Source organism: Bubalus bubalis, chromosome 11 (genome assembly GCF_019923935.1).
Source record: "Bubalus bubalis isolate 160015118507 breed Murrah chromosome 11, NDDB_SH_1, whole genome shotgun sequence".
NCBI classification, from domain to species: domain Eukaryota; kingdom Metazoa; phylum Chordata; class Mammalia; order Artiodactyla; family Bovidae; genus Bubalus; species Bubalus bubalis.
In genome coordinates this window covers 31,758,902-31,783,746 of record NC_059167.1, presented here as the reverse complement: position 1 = coordinate 31,783,746, position 24,845 = coordinate 31,758,902, and the positions used below count along the sequence as shown (strand labels likewise).

Genomic DNA, 24,845 nt, shown 5'->3' with positions numbered 1-24,845 from the left:
AATCTACGCTGCACACCACTATAAAATTAATGTTTCCAGACACTGATCTGAGAGACTGAGAGTCTGGGCTCAGGAGTCAGACAGCTCTAGGCTTAAACTCCAAGCCCCATCATTTACCAGGCATATGTGGTCTTTGAGCAGGTTGCTTACTCAACCTTCTGCCAAAACTTCCCCCAGCTGTATTACAACAAGTATTATTAATACAAGGTGGGTGTGATCATGAGTGGAACTCAGGGTTATTATGAGAGCTAAATGAGAAAATGACTGCACGGTGCTTGACATTTGAAGTACTGAATAAATATTGATGATACAGATGTCACTCCCTTTCTCAGAACCTTCACTGGCTCTTCTTGGTCAAGAAAATAAACTCCTTAATCTGGCCTTGAAGATTGTCCACAGAGTCACTCCTTACCTCCCAAAGCTTTTATCTGATGGTTCTTTGCATAAACCAGTGCTTCAGCTAAGCTGGTCAGTGTCCCCTAGATACTCTAATTCATTACCACATCCCAACCCGTGGTTTTCTTCTTCTGCCCATCTCATTATGTCCCTCAGGGCCCATCCCAGTTGTCAGTGTTTGTAGGGCCATCCTTACCAGTCCTTCATCTGTAAAATGAGTAAATCCTTCCAAACTCTGGAGCTTTAAAGACCTTTAATGTTCTATGGGCCCTCTGTAGCAGTACACATTGGTCCAGGACAACTCTGTCCGTGCCCAGCCTGCTTTCCCCACCCTTCGGTAAGTGTAGGGCTGCACTGGGTGCCCAGCCCAAGGCCAGGGACCTGCTTTCTTAATGCTGGTAACAGACACTGGCACTTAGCAGCTTCTTGGTCTTTCGTAAGTTCATTTGAATACGTGTTGGCTTTGTTTTCTCACTCTGGTGATGCTGATAAAACTTCCCTTATAGGAATAACGGTTAATTTGTAAAATAATTATTATTATTTGTCTTCTCAGGATGAACTTGACCTCACAGACAAACACAGGGAAGCCATGTTTGCACTTCCAGCAGAGAAAAAATGGCAGATATACTGTAGCAAGAAAAAGGTAAGATATTCATGATGATTATGGTTAACTGGAAAATTATCATTGTTTTGATGAACTTTGCTCTCCCATTTCACCACCAGACTTCAGGCAGTTCTTTATAATGTAAAAACCAGATTGAATGTGCCCAGTTGTGGCCTTAGCACTACATGTGGTAAAGGGCCAGCTCCTCGGATGTTGATTTTATCAACACTTCATTGCAACCCCCTCACCTCACACCATTATTCATAACCTTGTGTATGAGACCCCTAAATAACATCAGCTCACAGAAGGTTGACGTGTTTTTCCAAAACTTGCCCTTTACATGAAAGTTTGTATGTAGGTAGGTGAGGACCAGCATTGTGGTTTCACAGCTGCAGTTTTCCCCGCTCTCTGGGACTACCTTCGAACAACTTGCCATTTGACCATCTCTAAGATGTGGCCTTGTCCTCGTGGTATGAAGTGGCTGTCCATCCATTTCAGGTTCCAAACTGGGGCTGGAGGAAACGGGGAAGGCGCAGCTCCCCACCCCCACTCTTAGGGCCACATCGGGAGTCCCAGACCTGAGTTCCCTCACATCCCACTGTTAGCTACATGGCCACACCCCCCTGCCAGGAATGCTGTCTTATTCTGGGTGGTCATCTGCACGTAAAAGCTGGGGATTCTGGTACCTTTGGAGGAGGAGAGAAAGGAATTCATGGGGTAGAGAAAGTACTTAACTCTCTTCTCTAGCCTCCGTGGCACTAGGCACCACCCATGGACTGTATCTCCCACAGTAAAGCTCAACCTGCCATCTTTCAAACACGGTGGCAGATTCTGCGACTGTTCTCTCACCCATTTTTGGAACCACTTGTGTTCATGGCCAGTTTTTGCCACTTTCCTATCTGTTCTAGGGGAGACTTACATCAAGACAGGGAAGCAGAAAGGGCAGGGCTGGTTCCTAAGGGAAACGATACCTCTCCAACCAGAGTGGGTGCTGGATTACTCACCTCTGGAAGCAAAGAAACTGGAACAAGCTATAACAATCCAGTATCTTGAGAAGACACAGTATCAGCCAGGGAAACCTTTCCTTAGTGGATTAGGATGCATTGGAGGACCTCCATTTGCCCCCCTGGTTCCCACCCCCGCACCACGCTGCCTTGTGTAATTGGCATGCCCCGTCCTGGGAGCGTCTCTCCAGCAGTGAACCTTCCTGTATTCCTCTCTTACCAGGCTTTATAACCCTTGTAACACCAGCATCTGATACCTGGAAGTGAAGGTATGATGAATGAACCACTGAGTTGTTGGGTTTATACCTACCTCTCAAACAAAGTAAAGCACATTTGATTTTCCATGTGAACTATTGTAATTGATAAAACTACATGTGGGATTTTGTTCCAAGGGTCTTTGCTGAGAGATGTGTCCAACTGTAGCCTCTTAAGATAACTTCTGAGCCACTTAGATCATGTCAAGCATTAAGGGTTCCTAATGCAGTGGTAACCAGTAAGATGTGTTTGTGAATGAGTGTGTCCTCTTCTTTCTCTCTGTGAACATCTTACCAATGGGAAGACCTCTCTTCTGGCAAACTGATGGGTCGTCGCTCAGGAAAGAGATTTTAAATGGAAAAATTTTTTAATGAAAATTAAAATGTGCTCGGTTCTGATAGTAATAATGTTGAATGGTCTTGAAAACAAGACAACTTTTCAGGCAGCTGCCTTCAAGACCTGGCCCCTACAACTGAGAAAGAAAAATCCTTAAGTGCCTGAGTACACAGAGGACATTGTCTATTTTGGCTCAAACGAGCACAGATTTTTTTCTCAAAATTAGGAAACAATGTGAAGTGGGATTGAGAATATGCATTAGAGGAGAGGAAGGGGCAGGAGAATGGGAGCAGCTTACCGAAGGGAAAGTTTTCTTCTTTCCCAGATTTTATTACACCCTTGACGGCAATTGAAAGTTAATCATGGAAACTACTGCCCCTTAGATTAGAAACGGCAAGCCCTGGAGGATAGAAACGACCTCGGCCTCACAGCTGCTGCTCATTTTTCAATTTCCTGGCCTATCAAATCCTCTTTCAGACCTTGTCTCCTATGTGCGTGGTGGGGTTGGCTTTTTGTAGGCGAGTGGATGTAGATGTGGCCACTGGCCTCAGAATCCCATTTCCTGACGGATGGGTTATTCCTGCGAGTACCTGGCCCAATTGTGCAGATCTTTGGGAAAGCAGTTTTCCGGTTAGCTTCATTCCAGCAGCTTGGATTCCCTTTATGACTTAGCAATAGTGTGACTGAGTGGAAAAGCCATCTTAACTCTTTGGAGAATCCTGGGAGTTTATAGATCTGCGCAACTTTAAAATGGCTTGACTGAGGATTTTATTGATTAGAGCTTCTCAGACTGTTAAAACTATGCTGTGCTTTGGGTCTACAACTGACCTTTTGGTACCCTGTAATAAATAGAGAAATAACAGAATAGGAGAACACAAAACCCTTTGCAAGAAAAAGGCCCGATGCTTGGCCCTCTTCAGAGAACCTTGCTTCCTTCAAAATGGGTTGCCCATTCTCAGAAGGGAGCCCACAGTGGCCATCCTTACCACCAAGAACAGACTGTTTTCCTTGGACCATCTCTTGGGTATAGCCTTTTCAAATCAGACTTGTCACCAGCAAGCCTGACCACATCCATTTCTCAGGCCAAGGGAAAGCTACACCCCCATGGCCCCTTCAGACTTTCCATCTTTCAAGATTAGAACTCAGAGCATCATAGATGTTCTCACACATAGTGAAGCCATAGAGTAAGGGCCCACGAGCGCCAACAGAAACAGAGCTGGGGAAACGCAGGCTTTCTGCATAAAAGTGCACAGCAGTTGTGGAGACAAACGGCACTGGGAACTGAAGATGGGGCCTGGCCTTCCTCGGCCAAGTGGCTCTTTTCCATCCAATAGAGACTTGAGTCCCAGCAGTGGCTATCTGCTTATCAAGCTCTGTGTTCATTTCTCAAACAGCTTTATCCGAGTCCTCTGGTTGAAAACCCATTTCCAGAGCCAAAACGAAAGCTGCAAAAGTGTTCCTGGGGCTAAAAGAATTGGAAAGAAATTAATTGGAATTTTGCCTAATTAAGTAATCCGGGGGGAGAGCAAGAGATGGATGTTGCGGCCTTGTTGAAAGTCCATACAAATCTGTAAAAATGACTAGAGGGGTTTGGTCAGCCGTGGTTTGTCGTATGCAGCAGTCCACTGTCAATTTTTTTTAACTTTTACGAAAGGTCCAAGGAAAGGCTCTGTTGGTGGAGCTGGGGGTATTTTCAAATAGGAAATGTTTGTGGTTCTTATCTTTAAAGGTAATTCCCTTTTTAGTTCCAATCACAACATGCTCTTTTGTTTAAGTGAGGTTTTTCCCAGTCTTCGGCCAGAAACTGCATCTGTTAACAATCTTTTGGATTTTAAACTGAAGCTTTTTAAACAATGAACCATCTGACCACGAAAGGCATCTGGCCATGCTGTATTTGCTTATTGTTAACATGATTTTTAAAGCCTGGGAAAAGTAAGGAGTAAGGTCTTCAGAGAGGAGAAACTAAGATGGTATACACACTGTCTTATGGCGACAGCAGTCTTACCAGCCCAGGCAGAAATCTTCTTGAGTCACACTTCTTCACAGGAGCAGTTGCAGTACTTGTGTCACTTAACCAGTCCTTCAAAGTGTCCAGAAAATGCTTTTTCCCTCTCCACGAGCTTCAGAGTTCACAAAGTCCGTGGATGGAATTAGAAGCTGTGAGCTGTAGTAACATCAGATATTTGAGGCAAAGATCAGAATTTGACGACTGCACCTAATGTTTCCTCCATGCATTTCTGATCCCTAAGCCAAGGCTTAAGTAAATGGCTCTGGATTCTCCATATTACATTTCTGTATCTTTTGAGGTCTGCTTTGGAGAAGGTGAGTTTTTGCTGTGTTGCTGAGTTTGTTTGACTCTGGTTTAATTAAATCACTCAAGAACCTTGTCTAACTTGGCTGCAGTTGAGCCTTTCAGCTTTGTGGGAAGTGCTGATCTGGTGCTAGGCATGTTCAGAAGACATCAAGGAAAAGTGGCTGAGAATTCTCCTGGTACCTTTCATTCACTTCCTTTATTTGGTTTGCATATCCTTATTGGATCACTTCCCCAGTCTGCTCCACAAGAAGGAATTCTCCTTTACCACATACACAAAAAAAGCAATGCATTGTGAATGGTCATAAGGATCTTTCAGATGCATTCAGAGCACAAGGAGGAAGTGGTTTGATCAAAACAGGGATTTAAGGGAACATGCTAGTAGTGGAATTAAAGACAAAGGAACCATCAGTATTCTACAGGACTGTCAAACAAACCAGCTGTACAGCAAGGAAGTGGAATGTTGATATGTTAATGGTCTGGTTGTTGCCAGTCTCCTGATGGAAAGCAAAGAGGGATAAGTTAGGTCTCCTCTTCTCTGGAGAAGGAAATGGTAACCCACTCCAGTATTCTTGCCTGGAGGAGGAGCCTGATGGGCTACAGTCCATGGGGTCCCAAAGTTGGACACAACTGAGCGACTAACATGGTCCTTCTTTACCGTAATTATTTGAATATTCAGCAGAATGAGCCTTAGGTTTTCAGGTGCCCACTTTGCTAGATGTCGGAGATTTGGGAGAGAGAGAAAACTAGGTATCTGTAACTGTTTCTGGACTTCTTTAGAAATACCTGGTTTGGTCTCCTACCTTTGAGTTTTCACCCTGATAATGGATTCCAGTTGAGCTTTGTGGTCCTAAGTGCTAAGAGGTTACAGAATGTGGCAGACTTAAAAATGATCAGAAATAAGACTGGCCTGTTTTTCTGACTCTGCTTCTCTGAGAATACATGAGGGAAGCACAGTAACTGGAGGAGAGTGGGTATCACTAGGTTCTGAAACTCCCTGCCTTGTTTACATATTCCCGGGCTGTGAGAGGTGAGGATGCGTGTTTAATTCCAGACTGAAGCAGTGAAAAAACAACAAGCTTTGCAGATCTGGTGTTTCAGCCAGTGAAGCAGTGCAGTTGGCAAAGGGCTAGTTGGTTTGTGTGTCACCCTGATGTGTACTGAGTATCTGGGGCAGAATATTGGCTAGATGCTGAACGTGATTAAACAAGTCAGATTTCCTTGCTGGAGTGGATGGTCCAGGTAGAAGCAGATGAATTCAAATAACTGCCAGGTCTTTCCATAAGCTCCATTCTAAGGTAAGCAGACTCTAGGGCACAGAGGAAGGAGCCTCCAAGCCTTGGGGTGTTCGTGTGTGATGGAGACACAGGTCCTTCATCACCGTGACCACTTCCAGGGCTATGCCAGCAAGGGAGCTGATGTCATGCTTTCATCCCATCATCTAGAACGGGCTCCTTTTCCAACAGCTGAGCTATGTTCACACACACTGTACAGTTTCCCTCTTCACTTGTACTTTGTTCTTTGTCCGTTCTGCCAGTGCCTAAAAGGTCAAGTTTAGACTGTTGGGTAATCTGATCTTTACTAAACACAGTTTCTAGAGCTTGTTAGGAAATCAATGGAGAGGCTTAAGCTTTAGAAAAATGAAGACACTGAGGGGAAGATTGAAATAACTGAGGTTTATTCAACCCAGAGAGGTCAAGTGAAAACACCAACTCAGGCTATTCACGCAGTGTCCATAGCAGTGAAACTGTGGTGTCTGTCACAATATGGCCAGTTCTAGTTGGTAAAGAGCAGCTGCCTCAAGCCCTCCCAATAAAAACTCTCCTGACAATCTGACCTTCCCCGCAAGGGCCAACCAGTCTTCCTTCATGATTCAGGGACTCGAGGGCTAACTCCTGGCAAGACAGGTAGGGGACAGCAGGACTCTGTTCCCACATTGTATTATTAGTTCCAATTCACTGATACCCAGGTTATACTGTTAATAAATGTTTTGAACATTGGCCTAAGTATGAGATGCTGATAGATCTAAAGATGGTGGCCAAAATAATTTGATAATATGTATCCAGAGTCTGGAACATGCATCTTCCAGGAGTTGATCTCATGGTAGTGATGAAAGAAAGATACAGGCCAAGAACTATGTGTGGGGTGTTCTTTGCAGTGTTGTCTCTGAAAGCCAGTGATGGTCAACAACGTAGAGGGAGATGATTATATTATAGGATGAAACCATAACATTATCTTGCTGCCACTGAAAAGTCATGCTTTCAAAGAAATTTTGAAGACCTGGGAAATTGCTCAGAATGAAATGAAGGTTTAACAAGAGAAATAAAACTGTAATTGGTACCATCAAAAATATGCAAAAGAAACTTTCTATATCTATAGAAGTAGACAGACAGAAACTGTTGTTTGGTGGGATTATGGGTGGTTTATTTTGATTTATTTTTTTCTTTATACAAATATTTCCCAAATGTACTAATAGTCATTATTCTCACTCCTACCTTGGGATAAGGGTTTTTTGTTTTGTTTTTTTTTTTTGATGGTAAAAATAGAATTTCTCTTTTTAAAAAACATGTATAGTTTGTCAGGTTTCAGTCAGAAAAGCAAGGCTGCTGAGGAAAACACATGCTGAGGGAAATCACATGCAAAGAGATCAACCCTTAATGTAATCACAGAAACTAGCTAAGCACTTCCTGTAAAGCTACTGTCTTTGCTTCTAATGCTGGAGCTTTATGTCCTTGGAGCAGGCAATTGGGAGGGAGGGTGGATGTAAAGAGAAGGGAACAAGGACAGGCTGGAGTCCACAGGGACAGACTGACTCATGTGGCAGGTCCCACTGGCTGACCCTGGACTGGGTGTCCTGCAGAAGCCTGAGCCATTAGTCATGGAGTTCAACACCCACATGCGCGTGCGCACTCATACAAACACACATACACCCCTGGCCAAGGAGAAGCTGGAGGAGGATCCAGGGGAAGGTGGAGCAGTTGTATACCTGCCTACTGATTCACACCAATGAGGTGAGCCAGCTGGTAAGGACAGTGCCTATAAACTACAAAATGGCCTCTGCTTCACTGCCACCCTGCACATCTTCCCCATAAGAGTCTCTTGTGGCTTGCCCTCCCTGAAGCCTGTAGGCAGTTGGCTCAGCCTAGACAACTTGAACATTGCAAAGCCACTTCATATTTCTCTTTGAAATTAGGAGGAAAAATAAATATCATTTAAAGTATAACCAGTGCTTGTGTTGTCAAGACAACTCTGGCATTTTTTTTTTTTATCTTTAGCTCAAGGGCCCTTTATTTATTTACTCTTCCTTGGGAGGATTAAAACAAAGGTGAATCTGTAAACCACCCAGAATTTTTCAATACCATTTATCTCTTTAAGCAGTGACTGAAAGCATGGTGACTCTTGGTCCTGATGAGATGGCCTCAGCTTTCTGCCGAGAAGTCTGCTGAAGGGAAACTGTTTCTCATGGCCCTTTCTCCCCTAAGTAGCATAATCTCATGGCCAATGCCCCATTTTCTGTCTTTATTTTCTTTCTGTTACAAAAGCCAATGCTATCAAAATGAACACCAGTTTTTAGAATTGGAGTCCAAAAGTCATGGATTCTCCGTCTCTGGCAGCCCTTAAACCAAAGTTGTATCCCTGTCAAAGGCAGGTGGTTCACGAGGATTTACTTATCTCCTCTTCCTATAATCTTTGTCTAATAATATCATTTGGGTGCCGTTTTTCCTCCAGTGTTACCAGTTCTATCATTCTAGCTGTGCCTGCTACCACTCCTGCTGTGGGCTGTCCAGATGGTCCTGAACGCAAAGTTTGTGTTGTCATTAACATTGACTCAGCTCAATGAAGAAGTGGAGAACAAGCTTGACCATAGAATGAACCAAAGCATATCTATCTTTCTTCTTTGGTACTTGGTGAAGTGAGTGAACAGTTTATGGATTCTTCTGTTGGGGTGTAGCCCTCCAGTTCTGTAGAGTTCTCTGTTTTTCAGTCTAGAGATACTACCAGTGAGAGGACTCCCCGCCTCCCTTGGGGTGGATTGGCTCCAACAGTTTTTCCATTAATGGATCTGCCTGAAGGTTTCCTAAATTTTGTCCCTCACAGTTGTTCTAAACTTCAGCATAGTGTGACTGACTCTGTTTTTTCCCTCATTAATAGAAGCCAAGTAATAACTGTAAGAAAGACTTTGCATAGTTAAAGTCCATCTAAAGGGTAATCTGAGAAGGAAGGGTACCCCACTTATTAGCTAGCTGTGTGACTTGGGGCATATTTCTTAACAGCTCATTTCTCTCCTCTCTATACAATGAGGTCAAATTCATAAAATTGTTGTGAAAATTGAGAAAATACGGTTTTGAAGTTGTCAGAGAACTTGGGGCATGGCAATGTTAATGTTATCACTGATAATGTCAGTGATGGTGATAGTAATTGAAATAATGGTATGGACTGAGTTTCTGTTCGTTCACACTCATGCTAGCCAGGGATTCAGGTCCATATTCATAAATAACGATACCTGGGTTTCTTAGAACAGCGCCTCTCCCTTAGTTTCTCACAGGACATTTCAAGGTAGAGATAATAAGGTAGGAGGGTGCATTGTGAAGATAAGGGAAGAGACCAAGAAAGTCTTTATTGTGAGTGTTAGAAATTGTTAAAGAGGGTCCCCATTTAATTAAGACGTTCTAGGGATTTTTTGCCTTACTGATCAATGGGGCTGTCCCTTAACTTCTGAGTAGAACCCTGAATCTGATTTCAGGAGCATCCTTAATTTATGTCTTGAATGATGGAGGTGAAAAGGAAGTCAAATTCCACTCCACTTCCTTCTTACTTTCACCCACATGCCACTGCAGCACTCAGTCCCTGCTGACCTTGGGTAACCAGTGGAGATGCTCACATCATTGGGCTTGCCTGGCAAGCAATCGTGAACACTACTTAGGTTCTGGGGAGTGGACATGTATGTGGGTCAAGCTGTGTTGTTAAATAAAATTAAGCTTCCTTCTTTGTGGCCTAGAAAAGGCAAGTGAAGTGAAGTCGCTCAGTCGTGTCTGACTCTTTGCAACCCCATGGACTGTAGCCTACCAGGCTTCTCAGTCCATGGGATTTTCCAGGCAATAGTAATGGAGTGGATTGCCAAAGGCAAGTGGTTAGTAAATATCTTCAGTTTTCAACATAAAACAATTAAAGAATACTTGTAGATGACAACATTGCAACTGTTATTTTTGCAATGGGAGAAAGTCCCTTTGTAGTACACAACATCAAGAGGTTCCATTAAACGAGTCAGTATTCACAAATGAGTAACTTATTAGGTCAAAATGAACTGGATTTACAAGTTCTTTGCTCAGTAGCAAAATTTGTTCAAAGTTGCAGCATTATAATCTAATAGTGTGTTCTAGCTGTATGATTTCTGAAACTAAGGTAATAAAACAAAATGTCAGTGTTGAGGAAATAATAAAAGAATGTTTCAACAAATAGCAGATACCGTTACTATTAGGAGTCTTTTTATTGAAGTACAGTTGATGTGTAATACTGCAGAAGTTACAAGTGTACAATGTAATGATTCAGAATTCTTAAAGGTTATACTCCATTTATAGTTATTATAAAATATTGGCTATATTCCCTGGGATATACAGTATATCCTTGTAATTTATTTTATACATAGTAGTTTGTACCTCTAAATCTCCTCCCAGCCTGGTCCCTATCCCTTCCCTCTCCCCACTGGTAACCACTAGTTTGTTCTGTGTATCTGTGAGTCTGCTTCTTTTTTGTTATATTTACTAGATTGTTGTGTTTTTTAGATTCCACATGTAAGTGATACCATACAGTATTTGTCTTTCTCTGTTTGACTTATTTCACTTTAGCGTAATGCCCTGCAAGTTCTATCCATGTTGTTGCAAATAGCAAATTTTCATTATTTTTTATGAATGAGTAGTATTCTGTTGTGTGTATACCACATCTTCTTTATCTGTTCATCTGTTGATGGACACTTGGGTTGTTTCCATATCTTAGAAATTATAAATAATGTTGCCATGAACATTGAGGTGCATGTATCTTTTTGAATTAGTGTGTTTGGTTCTTTTGGATATATCCCCAAGAATGGAGTTGCTGGCTGATACGGTAGTTCTATTTTTAGTGTTTTGAAAAGCCTCCATACTGTTTACCACAGTGGCTGTTATTGTTAGAAGTCTTAAACTTAATTACCAGGGTGGACTTTCTGGCTTCCAATAAATTGACATTCTCTAAAATTTCTAAAGAATGAAAACTAGCAAACTTCTAATAACTTTTTCCTCAGTCATGTGATAAACTAGTTTATCCTGGTTAATTATTCTTGTGTGTGTGTGAAATGTTTTTATATGCAAAAACATATATAATAAACACCTGCATTTAACAAATGCTAACTTTTTTAATACCATGGATTTTTAAGAAAGAAAGAAAACATGATAAACATTGTTGAAACCCAAAGGTGACCTCTATTCTGAAGGTGATATGTTTTCCTTTGCCCATATATATATTTCTTTCTCTGAATGTATATATCCATTGACAATATATAGTATGTCTTCATTTTAACTGCCATATAATGTTTCATTATATGAACATGCTGCAGCTTAATTATTTTTATCCCTCTTTAAATAATATCTGTTTCCAAGTTTTCATTATTTAAAAAGAAAATTGCAGCAAACATCCTTATGTATATGTTCAAAAATTTCTCTAGGGTAGGCACCTAGACATGTAATTACTGTGTTGTTTGGTTTGAACATTTTCACCTTAATTGCTCTCCAAGGTGCTTGTAATAGTTTCTACCTGCAGCAAATTAGTCTTCAACCATCCAAGGGCTTGGTATTGTTGGAGGGGGTGGAACTAGTGTTTGTATGCCCTGATCAATCACTTTACATAAGTTTGAATGTTTTGGGTACAAGATACTGTCATTAAAGTTCTTCAGTTTTCTCTCGTATAGCTTAGCAAATCAAATTAAAGTACAAATTCCTGGAGTAGAAAGTAAACATTTCATTTAAAAAATAAAAACCCATAGAAAGATGGTAACAATAACCCTGTGTACGAGACAGCAAAAGAGACACTGATGTATAGAACAGTCTTTTGGACTCTGTGGGAGAGGGAGAGGGTGGGAAGATTTGGGAGAATGGCATTGAAACATGTATAATATTATGTATGAAACGAGTCGCCAGTCCAGGTTCGACGCACGATACTGGATGCTTGGGGCTGGTGCACTGGGACGACCCAGAGGGATGGTATGGGGAGGGAGGAGGGTGGAGGGTGGAGGGTTCAGGATGGGGAACACATGTACATCTGTGGCGGATTCATTTCGATATTTGGCAAAACTAATACAATATTGTAAAGTTTAAAAATAAAATAAAATTAAAAAAAAAAATAAAAACCCAAAGTTTAGAGAATTGAAAGCATTCCACTCAAATAGCCATAAAGCTGGACCAAAGTACAAAATGTTACAAGTACCTAAAAATGGCCCATTCCCTCAGCGTTCTGTTTATTTGGTTTGACTACAAAGGAAACCGCTCTGTGTGTGGTTCACTCTTCCTCTCCTCTAGACCTCTTTGCACCCTCAGGTCCAGACCCAGGGAAGCTGTGTTTCCATCTTTAGCCAGCTCTTGACTGATGTATGCCATCATCAAGCACAGGAAGTTCCTCTGAGGCCTCCGCCAGTTCCCTGGCGGGTGACTGAAGTGCAGGTGCAAAACCAGCACGTCTGCACAAACAGGCACGGTGGCTGGGAAAGCACACGACTGGTCTCTTTCTTTTCTTCTAACCAGAGCACCCTTTTCTGGGACATCTCTCTATACAAATTATAAAAGCCTCTCCCCTTTCTTGTACTCCACAATTCCTTCAGATACTGAGAAATTGCGATGGGTAACTCGATGTTTGTCTATCCTCCCTGCCTACAGTCTGAGGTGGTTTCCATATACAAGTAAGTCAGTTCACGGGTTTGGAGATTGCTGGTTCTTCAGTCTATGATTCTTCACTCTGCTTTGTCCTTTGCAGCCTTGTGAAAACAGTGAATATGTATCTGCTCTGTGGATACCATCTCTCTTTTGTGCTTCCTCCTACTTGCATTTCTTCAGTGAGGAACACCCTTCATGCAAGGCCTTGCTTCCCCTCTGATTAGAGAACACCAGGGTGGTAGACAGAGGGAGAGAATGATCCTGTGTTTTGCATTCACTTACCATCTTTCAAACAACAGTGAAAATAAATAGGCAACATATAGCTGAGACAAAGTAAGGTGTCTTGGTTGGACAAACCAATTAACATGGAGTCATGGGGAGTGTGGGGGTTGTGTGTCCTGTGGAGTTCCATCTTCCCCTCTGGAACGGGGGCTAGAGAAGCAAGCCCCACAGCTTTCACTCCGTACTTGTCACGCCTGCATCTGTGCTGTGCTGTGGGAAGAACACTCTTGCTTCTGCTCCAGTGGAAGAGACTTGGAGCTGTGGGTTTGAATGGAGATCTTGGGAGAGCAGTTGTTCTCAGCTACCAGAGAGCAGCTATCTTTGGCTTCCAAATCTCAATTGTTAAGCAGATTCCTTTTGACAGCTCAGCTGCAGGACAAATTCCATCATGTGTTGATTGCAGAGTTTGGAATACCTGACAGTCTTGGAGCTCTCACTCTTTGTCATAGAATACTTGTCAACAGTACCATTGTGGAACCAGGGTTCTAAATGCAACTCTGTGAGACCCTTTGAGCCCCTTGCCTCTGTGTTGAAGCACATAGGCATTGGTCCATTGCATTTCCAAAATTGTGCAATCTGCAGGTATAGAATTGCACCCTGAACGAGTGTTCTCAGCAATCACTGCATCTCTGGAAAGGAGTATCGCTACATCTCACACATGAGAATCCAGAACTAGCGTCCTGTTCTGGTTATCACCAGCCCAGGGACATGTAGCTCATGAGACAGTCCAGACCAACATACCTCCTCTGTGTCAGTTTTCCTCTGGACTGTGGCTTCCTTCCCTGGTTAATGGAGTTCACTGTGAATAACTCCAAGCAGAGATGGCAAAAAGATTTATCTTAATTACCAACTGTATAAACAACGAGGGATTGAAGCCCAGAGGGCTTTGAGAAGCATTTGGAGGTTATAAATAACCTCAATACAAATAGTGTGGTAATTGATTAGCACTGTCTGCCATGACACATGATGGGAGAATGTAGCATGTGTAATAGTTATATACCCTTCTTGCTCTTGAAGGATCCTGTTGTGCCTAGATTATGGTTGTACATAAGTGTCACCTACCATGCTTCTTTCCCTTGGGTCTCTCCCTGGTTCTCTTCAGATTCTCTAGGTCCTATGACACTTACTTACATAAAACACCACCCCAAGTCAGCCTGACTTCACCAGCTCCAGGAGACAGGTTTAGGAAAGACATCAGTAGAAGAAAGTATCAACTTTGGATGAGAGATCAAAGAAGGAAAAAAGCCACTTTACTTGAGTTTTTCCTATATATATATATATATATATATATATACACACACACACATACATACACACACACACACACACGTATATATATATTTCATTCTTTTCACTAATAGCTCTAGCAGACCTAATGTTATTGAATCCATGTTATGGTTGGTGCATTTCAGAGCTTCTTCTCCTTGAGAAGTAGGAATAAGCTTTGAGCTTCCAGTGTAAGCTAGAATGTGCCGCTAATAACTTCTGTGTGGGGTTCTCCAGATTCTTACGCTCCAGAAACTGAGTAATGTGTGGAACAAGAAATGGGTCGCGGTAGAAAGCCTACTGAAGAATACCAGCGTTAAGTTAGTGTCTTAGATTCTCTTGTTACTCCTCAGCGCACTGTGGAACGGCCTTGACTGGAGCGGCCTTAGGATGCCACCCTTCCATCTGCCCCATATGTAAGGAAAGGCGGTTTACGTTTCCTCAGTTTCTAAGCTCTGTTTGCCCACATCCTCACATTTAGGCATTTCTGAGACGGTGACATCTTCCGATGGATGCCTTTCTCTTTCTTTGCCAAAATTGCCGTTATTAATTCAGTTGTATTCTGAATTAAAGAGTCAGTGATGACTTAAAATCAGAAATACAGTTACGACTCTCCCTTCCAGGGGACAGTTAACCCTGCCGTAGCATTTCTCACAGGCATCCTGAGAATGCTTCCCTGCATGGAACATGCCTTTATGGGCTCACTGTTTCCCCCAGTTCTCTTCATAGTTTAATTACTATTTTCCAAAGTCCTCTCTTTATGGTCTCGTGTTAAGTGTTATACTGCAAATCATAAACACACTTTGATTGTTTTCCCAAGAGCAGGTTACAGAACATCAAAACCTGCTTTACAGCATTCTGAAAGGCTGGTCTGGTAGCAAATCTGGTAGCAAGATGTGAGGCAACAAAGGCCACTGACACCACTGATTGGATTTCCACACTGCATGAGGGTCCAGTGGTGTGTGTCCAAACATGTTAATTTACCAACCAGCTGGACTAAGTCGTACCTGGGTCTATAGCACTCCCAGATGAAATGTGGGTCAAAGACTCTGCTCTTAACAAGCTACATAGAAGTAATTTGTTTTAAGTCATTGCACACCTTTGTGTCATAGGCAGCAGGGACATGTGTCATTTCTGAAAATAATAATTGGAGCCTTTTTCTTTTTCTATGCCATGAAAATGAAGGGAAATTGTCATCTAAAATTGGCTTCAGATGTTGGATTTACACTGATTGAGATGTTTAGGCTCCAGTCATTTTCCATGCCATGAAGTACTTTGCCAAAAAAGTGACTTGTTAAAATAAATGAAATAAATATCTCATAGTTTGGAAAATGGGCTGTAAAGTCTCAGCTTCTAGTTCTAGGTGAGGATTGTGGCTATTTTCTCAGCTATATTAACACACGAAAAGCATTTTCCCTAAGGATCCTGTAGCATGTGACTTGTAAGATTTCAGTTCTGTAAGGTCAGCCAAGACTTTTTCAGGAAAGAAGAGGGTGTTGGAACAGATTGGGCCCCTGAGTTGTTTGAGAAATGCAGCTGGTCTCCTTACTGTTGAAGTCACACTGTTACTCTTTGTTTCATCGCTGCTGTTCCCAGAGAGAGACTAGAGGTCTTTAAAGTGGCACTCTTAATTTTGGAGAGAATAAAAGTGATAGCTGGCTGAGAAGTAGCACAAGCCTGATTTCTTCTTTTTTTTTTTTTGAATAGTGGTCAAGTGTAGTTTTCTTTCTGGCTGGGGGTGGGAGTTGGGGAGTGGGTCTAAACTCACTGAGTTGACCACTTTTTTTTGGTGAGGAGTGAAAAAAATTTCTTAGACATATTCCAGGGGACTTCACTGGTGGTCCAGTGGCCAAGACTCTGTGCTCCCAATGCACGGGTCCCTAGTTTAGTCCCTAGTCAGGGGATTAGATCTCGCATGCTGCAACTAAAGATCCCATGTGCTGCAACTAAGACCAGTGTAGCCAAATAATTAATTGTGTGTATATGTGTGTGTGTGTATAAAAGAAGTGTCCCAGCTATTTGGCCAGCAAATTTCTGGGGAGGATAGAGAACCAGGTGCATCTGTGGATATAATGGGGGGGGAGGGTAAAGTAGAATAGTCTCAGTGGTTTCAAATCAGTCTCAGAGATGCATAAATAGAAACCATGCCACACAGACTAGACAAGGCAGTGGAAGCAGGCAGAATTGAAGTGAAGTGAATTGGTAAGGATGGGGTAGGTGTTCTTTAGCAAAAGCTTTGGGCTTCCCAGGTAGCAAGAGTGTTGAAGAACCTGCCTGCCAATGCAAGAGATGTAAGGGATGCAGGTTCGATCCCTGGGTCAGGAAGATCCCCTGGAGAAGGAAATGGCAACCCACTCCATTATTGCCTGGAGAATCCCATGAACAGAGGAGTCTGGCAGGTTACGGTCCATAGGGTGCGACTGAGCATGCACACACAAGCATTTGTGTAATTTAGATCTGATGAGTCTGGTGCGGGTGTTAGTCATACAGCTTGGTTTCCACATTACACCTTTGTAGACTGTGTCCTCTTCAACCAGGAAGTGCTAGTCATCTTTTATTTTGCTAAATTGTGGTTTCATTGAAATGCCAGGAAAAAAAAAATTCGGAATGTTCTGTCTATAGCACTCTTCAGAGTAATCTTCACTTTTCACTATTTTTGAGCTATTTAACAAACCTGCAGATTGTCTTTGGGGGAAAAAAAAAAACAAAACTGATCACAGTGCAAATGTTCCTGTCCATTGAAATGTCTTGTGTCTAATGTCGTTGCTTATTGCCCTATTGACTATTTTTGCATCTGTTTGTAAATTAATGTCTATATATCTTTGCTAACAAATTTTCTTTTGAACCTGTTCTAACATCTTACTGTTTCTCTCTCATTTACTCATGAGTTCAACAAAATCTTTGACTTGAGTCATGCCGAAATCACGCCATTTTACTTTAAAAAAATTATCCTTTGTCAATACAGAATTTTAAACATAGAACTGATAGGGGGCTACCTTACTTTAAGTAATCTGAGATCTTTATTCATATTTTAAATGAGTACATGATATGATAGTGTCTAGCCCTGTCTGGGAAAACATGCCTTGTCTATCAGTTTTACTGAACTTGATACCTGCATCCACTAGAGCAAGGGAAGAAGTGGAACTCAGGTCAGAAGAGGTGTCAGGCTTCATACATGGAAGAAGTTCCTATGATGTTTGAAGAGGTGGAGGTACAGGAAAGGAGCATATGTGTCATCAGTGAGCCTGGGTCCTACTTCATTTCTGTTATGTTTTAGAGATGACATGTCCTCAGTCTTATAAGAAGAAAACTGATTTTACTATTGAGTTTATGGCAAACTTTGTTAAAGTATGTGTGCTTGATAAAATACAGACTGTCCATGTTTACCTTTGTTTCATGTATCTTTTATTCTAAATCAAAAATGTCACTTGTTGTGGCCCATCAGGAAAGCAAGAACTTGTTCTCTTTCCTCGTGCAGAGACGTTCATTCTGCTCTGATATCTATCTCAGATGCCCTCTCAGTAGAGACTGTGTAGAGTTGAGCATCACTGACAAGCACATTCCTTTCATAGGAATTCAGACGGCTTATATTGGAGTTATTTTTCCAAGTAGCAGACATGAGAGTGTGATGAGCGTATGGAAATTTTGAGATTTTTTTTTTTTTTTTTCCTGAATTGAGGAAGATAAATGTTTGCTGTTCAGTCACTGGAGAACTTTTGGCCTGGTTAGGAGATGACTCTGGGAGGACATAATAGCTTTTTTTTTGAATCAATTAAATATTTGCTGGGTTATTGCTCATAGGAGAAATTAGACTTAGTCTGTATAGTTCCCAAGGGCAAAACTAAGGCCAACAAGTTCTTGGAGTTACAAAGAGACACCTGCCAGTTCAGAATGAGGTGAGTTTTCTGACAGTCAGTGAGAATGCTGGCTCCAAACAACACTGGGCCCTCGAAGCCTTCTCTCAGAGAACACATGATCAATCACCTGCTGGTGACCTTCTGTAAGGAATCCTTGTGAGGAGAAACTCAAACTAGGGTGTCTCCAGGGTCAAAGACATAGCTATATAATTACGTGATGGCTTGCCTTACAAACATGCAGATGTTTTATAGCATGAGGAGAAGTGAAGAAGAACGTTTGCTCTTCTGCTGTGATTCTAAATGCTAAATATGAAAGCTCCTGCTATGGCCAGACAGCCTCCAGTCTTTCTAGAAAATGACTGACATTCTGAGGCTCAGGAGGAGGTGTTGGATTTCCTGGCAGATGAAGAAGCTGCTGTTCTGTAATCGTTCTTGTGTGGGCCCAGCCGGATTTTGGCAGCAGTTATGTTTGATGTGTAATTGTGGCCATGGCCAAAAAATGTAACCAGGGTTGGCAGTCCCAGGAACCACATGACTCTCTTGAACTGTGACAACATAGGAATTACTTTTTGAAACCAACTGCCTGAGTTTGGCAAACTTCAGACATAGGATATAGTTTCAGCCCACTGCTAGGGGTCAGAGGTGAGGGTTGGAAGGACTGAGTAAAGCAACTGTCTCAGGAATGCAAGTTTGTGGACCTACTGGGTTTTCTTTTCCTGATGAAAGAAGAGCAAGAGGGAAGGAGTTGGAGGCAAATATCAGGATTTAAAAGACCTAATGATTCTGTGCTATTTTTAAAAAATGAGATTTCAGGAAGCAGCAAGCTTGGTAAGAACGTAGACTTTTCAGAGTCTGTTCCATCTCTTGCAAAAATGCACATTACTGGGGAAATCCCATACAGTTTATGTGCTCATCCGAACTTAAACTGGGGTTTACTGGACATAGAGTGGCTTTGAGGAGAGGAGAAAGCTTGGAAAACAGTTGGTGATCAAGTAAGAATTTTGAGAATTTTGATGTACTCCCACCCTCTTGAGAGTCGAGCTTAATCTAGCACAGAGGTTGGCAAACCATGGCCTGTGGGTCAGATCTGGCCAATAGCCTGTTTTTGTAAATGAAGTGTTACTGAGACATGGCAGGGCCCACTCTCTTTAAGTGTTATCTATAGCTGCTTTCTTTACCACTGAGCCACCTGGGACGCCTGCCAAGCAGGAGACATGGGTTCAATCCCTGGGTCAGGAAGATTCCCTGGAGGGGGAAATGGCAACCCACTCCAGTATTCTTGCCTGGGAAATCCCATGGACAGAGGAGCCTGGCAGGCTACAGTCCACAGGGTCACAAAGAGCTGGACACGACTTAGTGACCAAACCACTACCACAATCGCTGCTTTTGCGTGTGCAAAGGCAGAGTTGAATCGAGTAGTTGCAACAGACTGTGTGGTCTACAAGCCTAAAATATGTATGATCTGGCCCTTTACAGAAAAGGCTGGCTGTTCCATACTTCATCATGGCCATCTTTTAAGAAGATACTAATTATACTAGTATTGTTGAGTTAGAAGGGAAAGATTGTTGTTGTTCACTCACTCAGTTGTGTCTGAATCTTTGCAGCCCTATGGACTGCAGCACACCAAGCTTTTCTGTCCTTCACCATCTCCCAGAGCTTGCTCAAACTCGTATCCATTGAGTCGGTGATGCCATTCAACCATCTCATCCTCTGTCATCCCCTTCTCTTCCTGCCTTCAAACTTTCCCAGCATCAGGGTCTTTTCCAGTGAGTTGGCTCTTTGTATCAGATGGCCAAAGTATTGGAGCTTCAGCCCAATATCAGTCCCTACAATAAATATTCAGGACTGATTTCCTTTAGGATTGACTTGTTTGATCTCCTTGCAGTCCAAGGGACTCTCAAGAGTCTTCTCCAACACCACAGTTCAAAAGGATCGATTCTTTGGCACTTAGCCTTCTTTATGGTCCAGCTCTCACATCTGTACATGACTCCTGGAAAAAACATAGTTTTGACTAGATGGATCTTTGTCAGCAAGGTAATGTCCCTGCTTTTTAATATGCAGTCTAGATTTGTCATAGCTTTTCTTCCAAGGAGCAAGTGTCTTTTAATTTCATGGCTGCAGTCACCATCTGCAGGGATTTTGGAGCCCCCCAGAATAAAGTCAGTCACTGTTTCCATTATTTCCCCATCTATTTGCCATGAAGTGATGGGGCTGGATGCCATGATCTTTGTTTTTTGAATGTTGAGTTTTAAGCCAGCTTTTGCACTCTCCTGTTTCACCTTCATCAAGAGGCTCTTTAATTCCTCTTTACTTTCTGCCATCAGGGTGGTGTCATCTGCATATCTGAGGTTATTGATATTTCTCTCAGCAATCTTGATTCCAGCTTGTGCTTCATCCAGATAGCAGAAAGTATTAGCAAGGCTGTCCACAAAATATTTTCCCCTCTTCCATCCTACCTGCTCTTCCTCTCACCCATATTGGTATCATTCATTTGAGTTTAATAGATGCCACACACCATGGAGACACACCTAAAGAATAAAATTTTGACCTCTCTGGCCCTTTCTGCCTAGAATTCTATAAAAATTTTAGGTATAGAGTGAATTTATTTAACAGCTGTTGTATTGATTAGTCTATGGGGCTGAGCCCATTAAATCCAGAATAGGAATGACAATTCAGTGCAACAGGTGACTATTTTGATCATTAACAAGGGATAGAATTTCTTGAAACTGTACGATCATAGTGAACATGTTTTCTAATAGCATTTTCTTTAAAAGCGGAACAGGTTTTATTAGTATTTAGTTGCCTTTGTCCTGTAATGAACATTGTCAGAATGAAGTTTACTTTGTATCATATGAAGCAGTACCTTTCTGCTATTGAGATTCATTTAGTTAAACCTTAATATAGCACTCGGAGAAGGCAATGGCATCCCACTCCAGTACTCTTGCCTGGAAAATCCCATGGATGGAGGAGCCTGGTAGGCTGTAGTCCATGGGGTCGCTAAGAGTTGGACATGACTGAGCGACTTCCCTTTCACTTTCCACTTTCATGCATTGGAGAGGGAAATGGCAACTCACTCCAGTGTTCTTGCCTGGAGAATCCCAGGGACAGGGGGAGCCTGGTGGGCTGCCGTCTGTGGGTTCGCACAGAGTCGGACATGACTGAAGTGACTTGCAGCAGCAGCATAGCACTACTGTTTTTCAGTTGATGGTACTATTGTGTATCACTAGAAGATTTGTAGCCAATCTAAATGGTGAGTGTCTTTCTTTCCTACCAAGTATTATCCAAGAACCTCATGGGTTTGTAACTGAATGGAGATTTATGGCTTTAGTTGGCCAAGTGCATGTTGCTCCAGTCTGTGATTTGTGGTCTAGGGAACAACCGCAGAGTGTGTCCTTTACAATTGATTGACCTTTGCACAGCCTATTTTGGGCCTTCTAAGAGCATCTTAAAGAAAAAACAATACAGTTCTTACATATTGTTAATTGATCCTATTAAATATTTGTCCTGTGGTAATTTCGAAAGAAATATTCTTTACATTAAGACTTAATACTTAAACTGCACTTTGAGACCCATTTATATCACTAAAGACTTCTGATACTACCAAGAAATTGCAACATAATAAGTGTGGAAATTTTAGAACATGTTAGCATGCTTCAGGTACACAAACCTTATCCCAGATCACACAATTTCTTTGTCTGTAGCTGATATTAGGATTAATTGAAACAGAAAATCCAGTAAGAAGAAATAATTAGAGAAATGTTGTAAAATAATTTTCTGTAGGGAGTAGAAGGGTGCCCTGGTGATGGAGATGCAACACCCCAAATGTTGCACAGTCTTGACTGGATATAGTTCATGTAACACAGAACATTAGAAAAAGCAGAGCTCTTGTCCTAACAGAACTTTCAAACGGATGCTTTCAAACTCCTATTTTAATTGTGAAAATAGCCCTTGTTCTTAGTAAAATGAAAGTGAATTGTACACAAGTTTATAAATAAAAGACTTTTTCTACTACCCTGCTAGCCAGGGGTAGCCGTTGTTACATTTTATTATGTCTGTTTCCAGAAATGTTTGTGTGTAGTGTATATATTTTTTCTATAGATTGGAGGTCATATTTTGAATCACTTTTCCCTCCATAATATACTTGTTTTTGTTTGTTTGTTTGTTTGTTTGTTTCCGATGGGGACCTGTTTTTAAAGTCTTTATGCAATTTGTTACAATATTGTCTATATTTTATGTTCTGGGTTTTTATTTTTGGCCACAAGGTGTGTGGGATCTTAGCTGTCTGACCAGGGGTTGAACCCCCACCCTCATGTATTGGAACGTGAAGTTTTAACTGCTGGACCATCAGGGAAGTCCCTACTTGGTCAACTCTACTTAATTCTTTGCTACTGCTACAAAGTAGTTTATTCAACCACTTCCCTTTCATATACTTGTTAACTTTATTTGCTGATTCAAACAGTTCTGGAGTGAAACAAATCTTTGTAATATGTATTTGTGCAAGTGTAATCATAGGCTAAATTTCTGAATAGACTTACAGAGTCAAAGACTATGTGTGTTTTAAATATGAACAATTACTGTCAAAATTTATGTTCAAACTGCTACAAATTTTTGTAGCCCTAGTAACAGGGACTTAGAATGGCCATAGCTAGAGATCCTGAAACAGTATATTAGCATTATCATCCTAGCTAACATACATTGAACATTTCTGTGTGTCTGGTTCCCAGAGCTCTTCCCTGGTAGCTCAGCTGCTGAAGAACCCGCCTGCAATACAGGAGACCCTGGTTCGATTCCTGGGTTGGGAAGATCTGCTGGAGAAGGGATAGGCTACCCACTCCAGTATTCTTGGGCTTCCCTGGTGGCTCAGCTGGTAAAGAATCCATCTGCAGTGTGGGAGACTGGGGTTCAGTCCCTGGGTTGGGAAGATCCCCTAGAGAAGACCTTCCCCTGGAGAAGATCTCCTGGAGGAGAGCTTCCAGGAGAACAGCTGCCCACTCCAGTATTCCGGCCTGGAGAATTCCATGGACTGTACAGTCCCTTGTGGTGGCAAAGAGTTGGACATGACTGAGTGACTTTCACTTTCACTTTTTCATTAACTTATTAAATCCTTACAATGACCCTATCAGGTAGGCACCACTTTTACAGAAAAGGAAACTAAAGCTGAGTCACACACAGAAATTACTTACCTTTCCTGCCAAAAGTCGTTTAAGGTAGTGAGTGAGTGAGGATTCAAATGCCTGTCTGTTGATGGTTGTAGAAGTGGAGTACAATCAGCTTGGATTGAGAAAGAAATGACAGTGAAGTGAGAGACAACAAATAAATAATGCAGATTTTATTCTTATGGGCAAAATGGTACTGAGAAAAGCAAATGCACTGTTGAGCATTTAAAGAGGGTGGGGGAGGATCTCTTGAATTTTTTTTATTTTTAATAGCCACCGACCAGCAATATGGAGTGAAAAAAAAATGTGCCGGTTGGAAATGAAGTGAGGTTAGAAATAGACTATGTATTTCTTTACCTTTTAAATGAGTTAGTTAATTAGAGCCTGATTTATAAACAAAAGAAGAAAAAAGAAAAATTCAATATTCTTGAAGGTCCTTTGCACTGTACAAGTTCCCTCTTCTAGTGAAGAGTTTGTTTAGAATTTGAGATTGTGGGCGCAAAATGGAAAACCAAGAAAAGAGGTTAAAGCTGCATTTATTGCAGGTTGAAAGCAAAGGCAGAGTGTCCATCCAGCAGGAAATTTTGTCCATGAATACACTCTTATTGATGCTTATCAAGCCAAGGAAATAGGATGCGTTGGATTAGAGATATAATAAAATAATTAATGTTGAGATTTCCCCCCTCTAATTACCTTAGAAAGGAAGCAGCTGTTGCAAGTTAAAGGTTAACTGAGTCACTGAACAACATAATTTTTTAAATTATTGACTTTAGAAATTGAGCACTCTAAATATATTAATAGTAACAAATGATGTTTCACATAACATCTCACTATTAGAGTCATGTAGAATCTTAGAGCTTGTAGGTGCTTTGAAAAGTCTAATCTCACCTCTTAATTTGAACAGAAGAAAAACAAGACCCAAAGATCTTCAAACTTAGTGGTAGGTGCTAATTGAATAAACCAACAAGTAAGTTCTTGAATCTCATCTTTGCATGGCCTATCTGGTCATTTTTCCACCATACCATCTCTCCGAATATAAGTGATGTTTGCAAATATTCTCAGAAACTGATTATCAGTGTAGAATTTAAGAACATAAAATGTTTATAATAATTCAATATCTAATAGATTATCTAATAGACCTTCTAAAGATAGACATATAACTTAAATGTTTATTATGTTTTCAAGAGGAAACAAAACTGGATATTAATGTGAATTATCCATTCTGTTTGTAGGATAAAAAGAGCATTTAATGTGATTGCTACAACTTGTATTTGCATAGGACAATCTTCTCTAAGTGTCTTTAAGAGTTACCTACTATCTGTTTTAAAAGAGAGGGGGAAAGCAGTGTTTTTAAAGAATAGAATGAAGGCAATATTTTTGCTTATTTTCCATTAGAAAATTTCTAATGGAATCAGTGAAGTAGGTAGCCAAAAGTAGGGTTAGATGTATATCGTTTAGGGATGGTTTTGTTTATAATTTC

General features: G+C 41.4%; 1 protein-coding gene across 3 annotated transcripts in view; it reads left to right on the top strand.

Annotated features, from left to right (window-relative positions):
• DAAM1 (dishevelled associated activator of morphogenesis 1) overlaps positions 1-24,845 on the top strand; it is a 183,011-nt gene that overhangs the window by 97,955 nt on the left and 60,211 nt on the right. For all 3 annotated transcript variants that reach the window (XM_044924907.2, XM_025295436.3, XM_044924906.2), the window contains exon 3: positions 950-1,039. In XM_044924907.2, the coding sequence (XP_044780842.1) occupies positions 950-1,039 (90 nt within the window). The remainder of the gene's footprint in view (positions 1-949; positions 1,040-24,845) is intronic.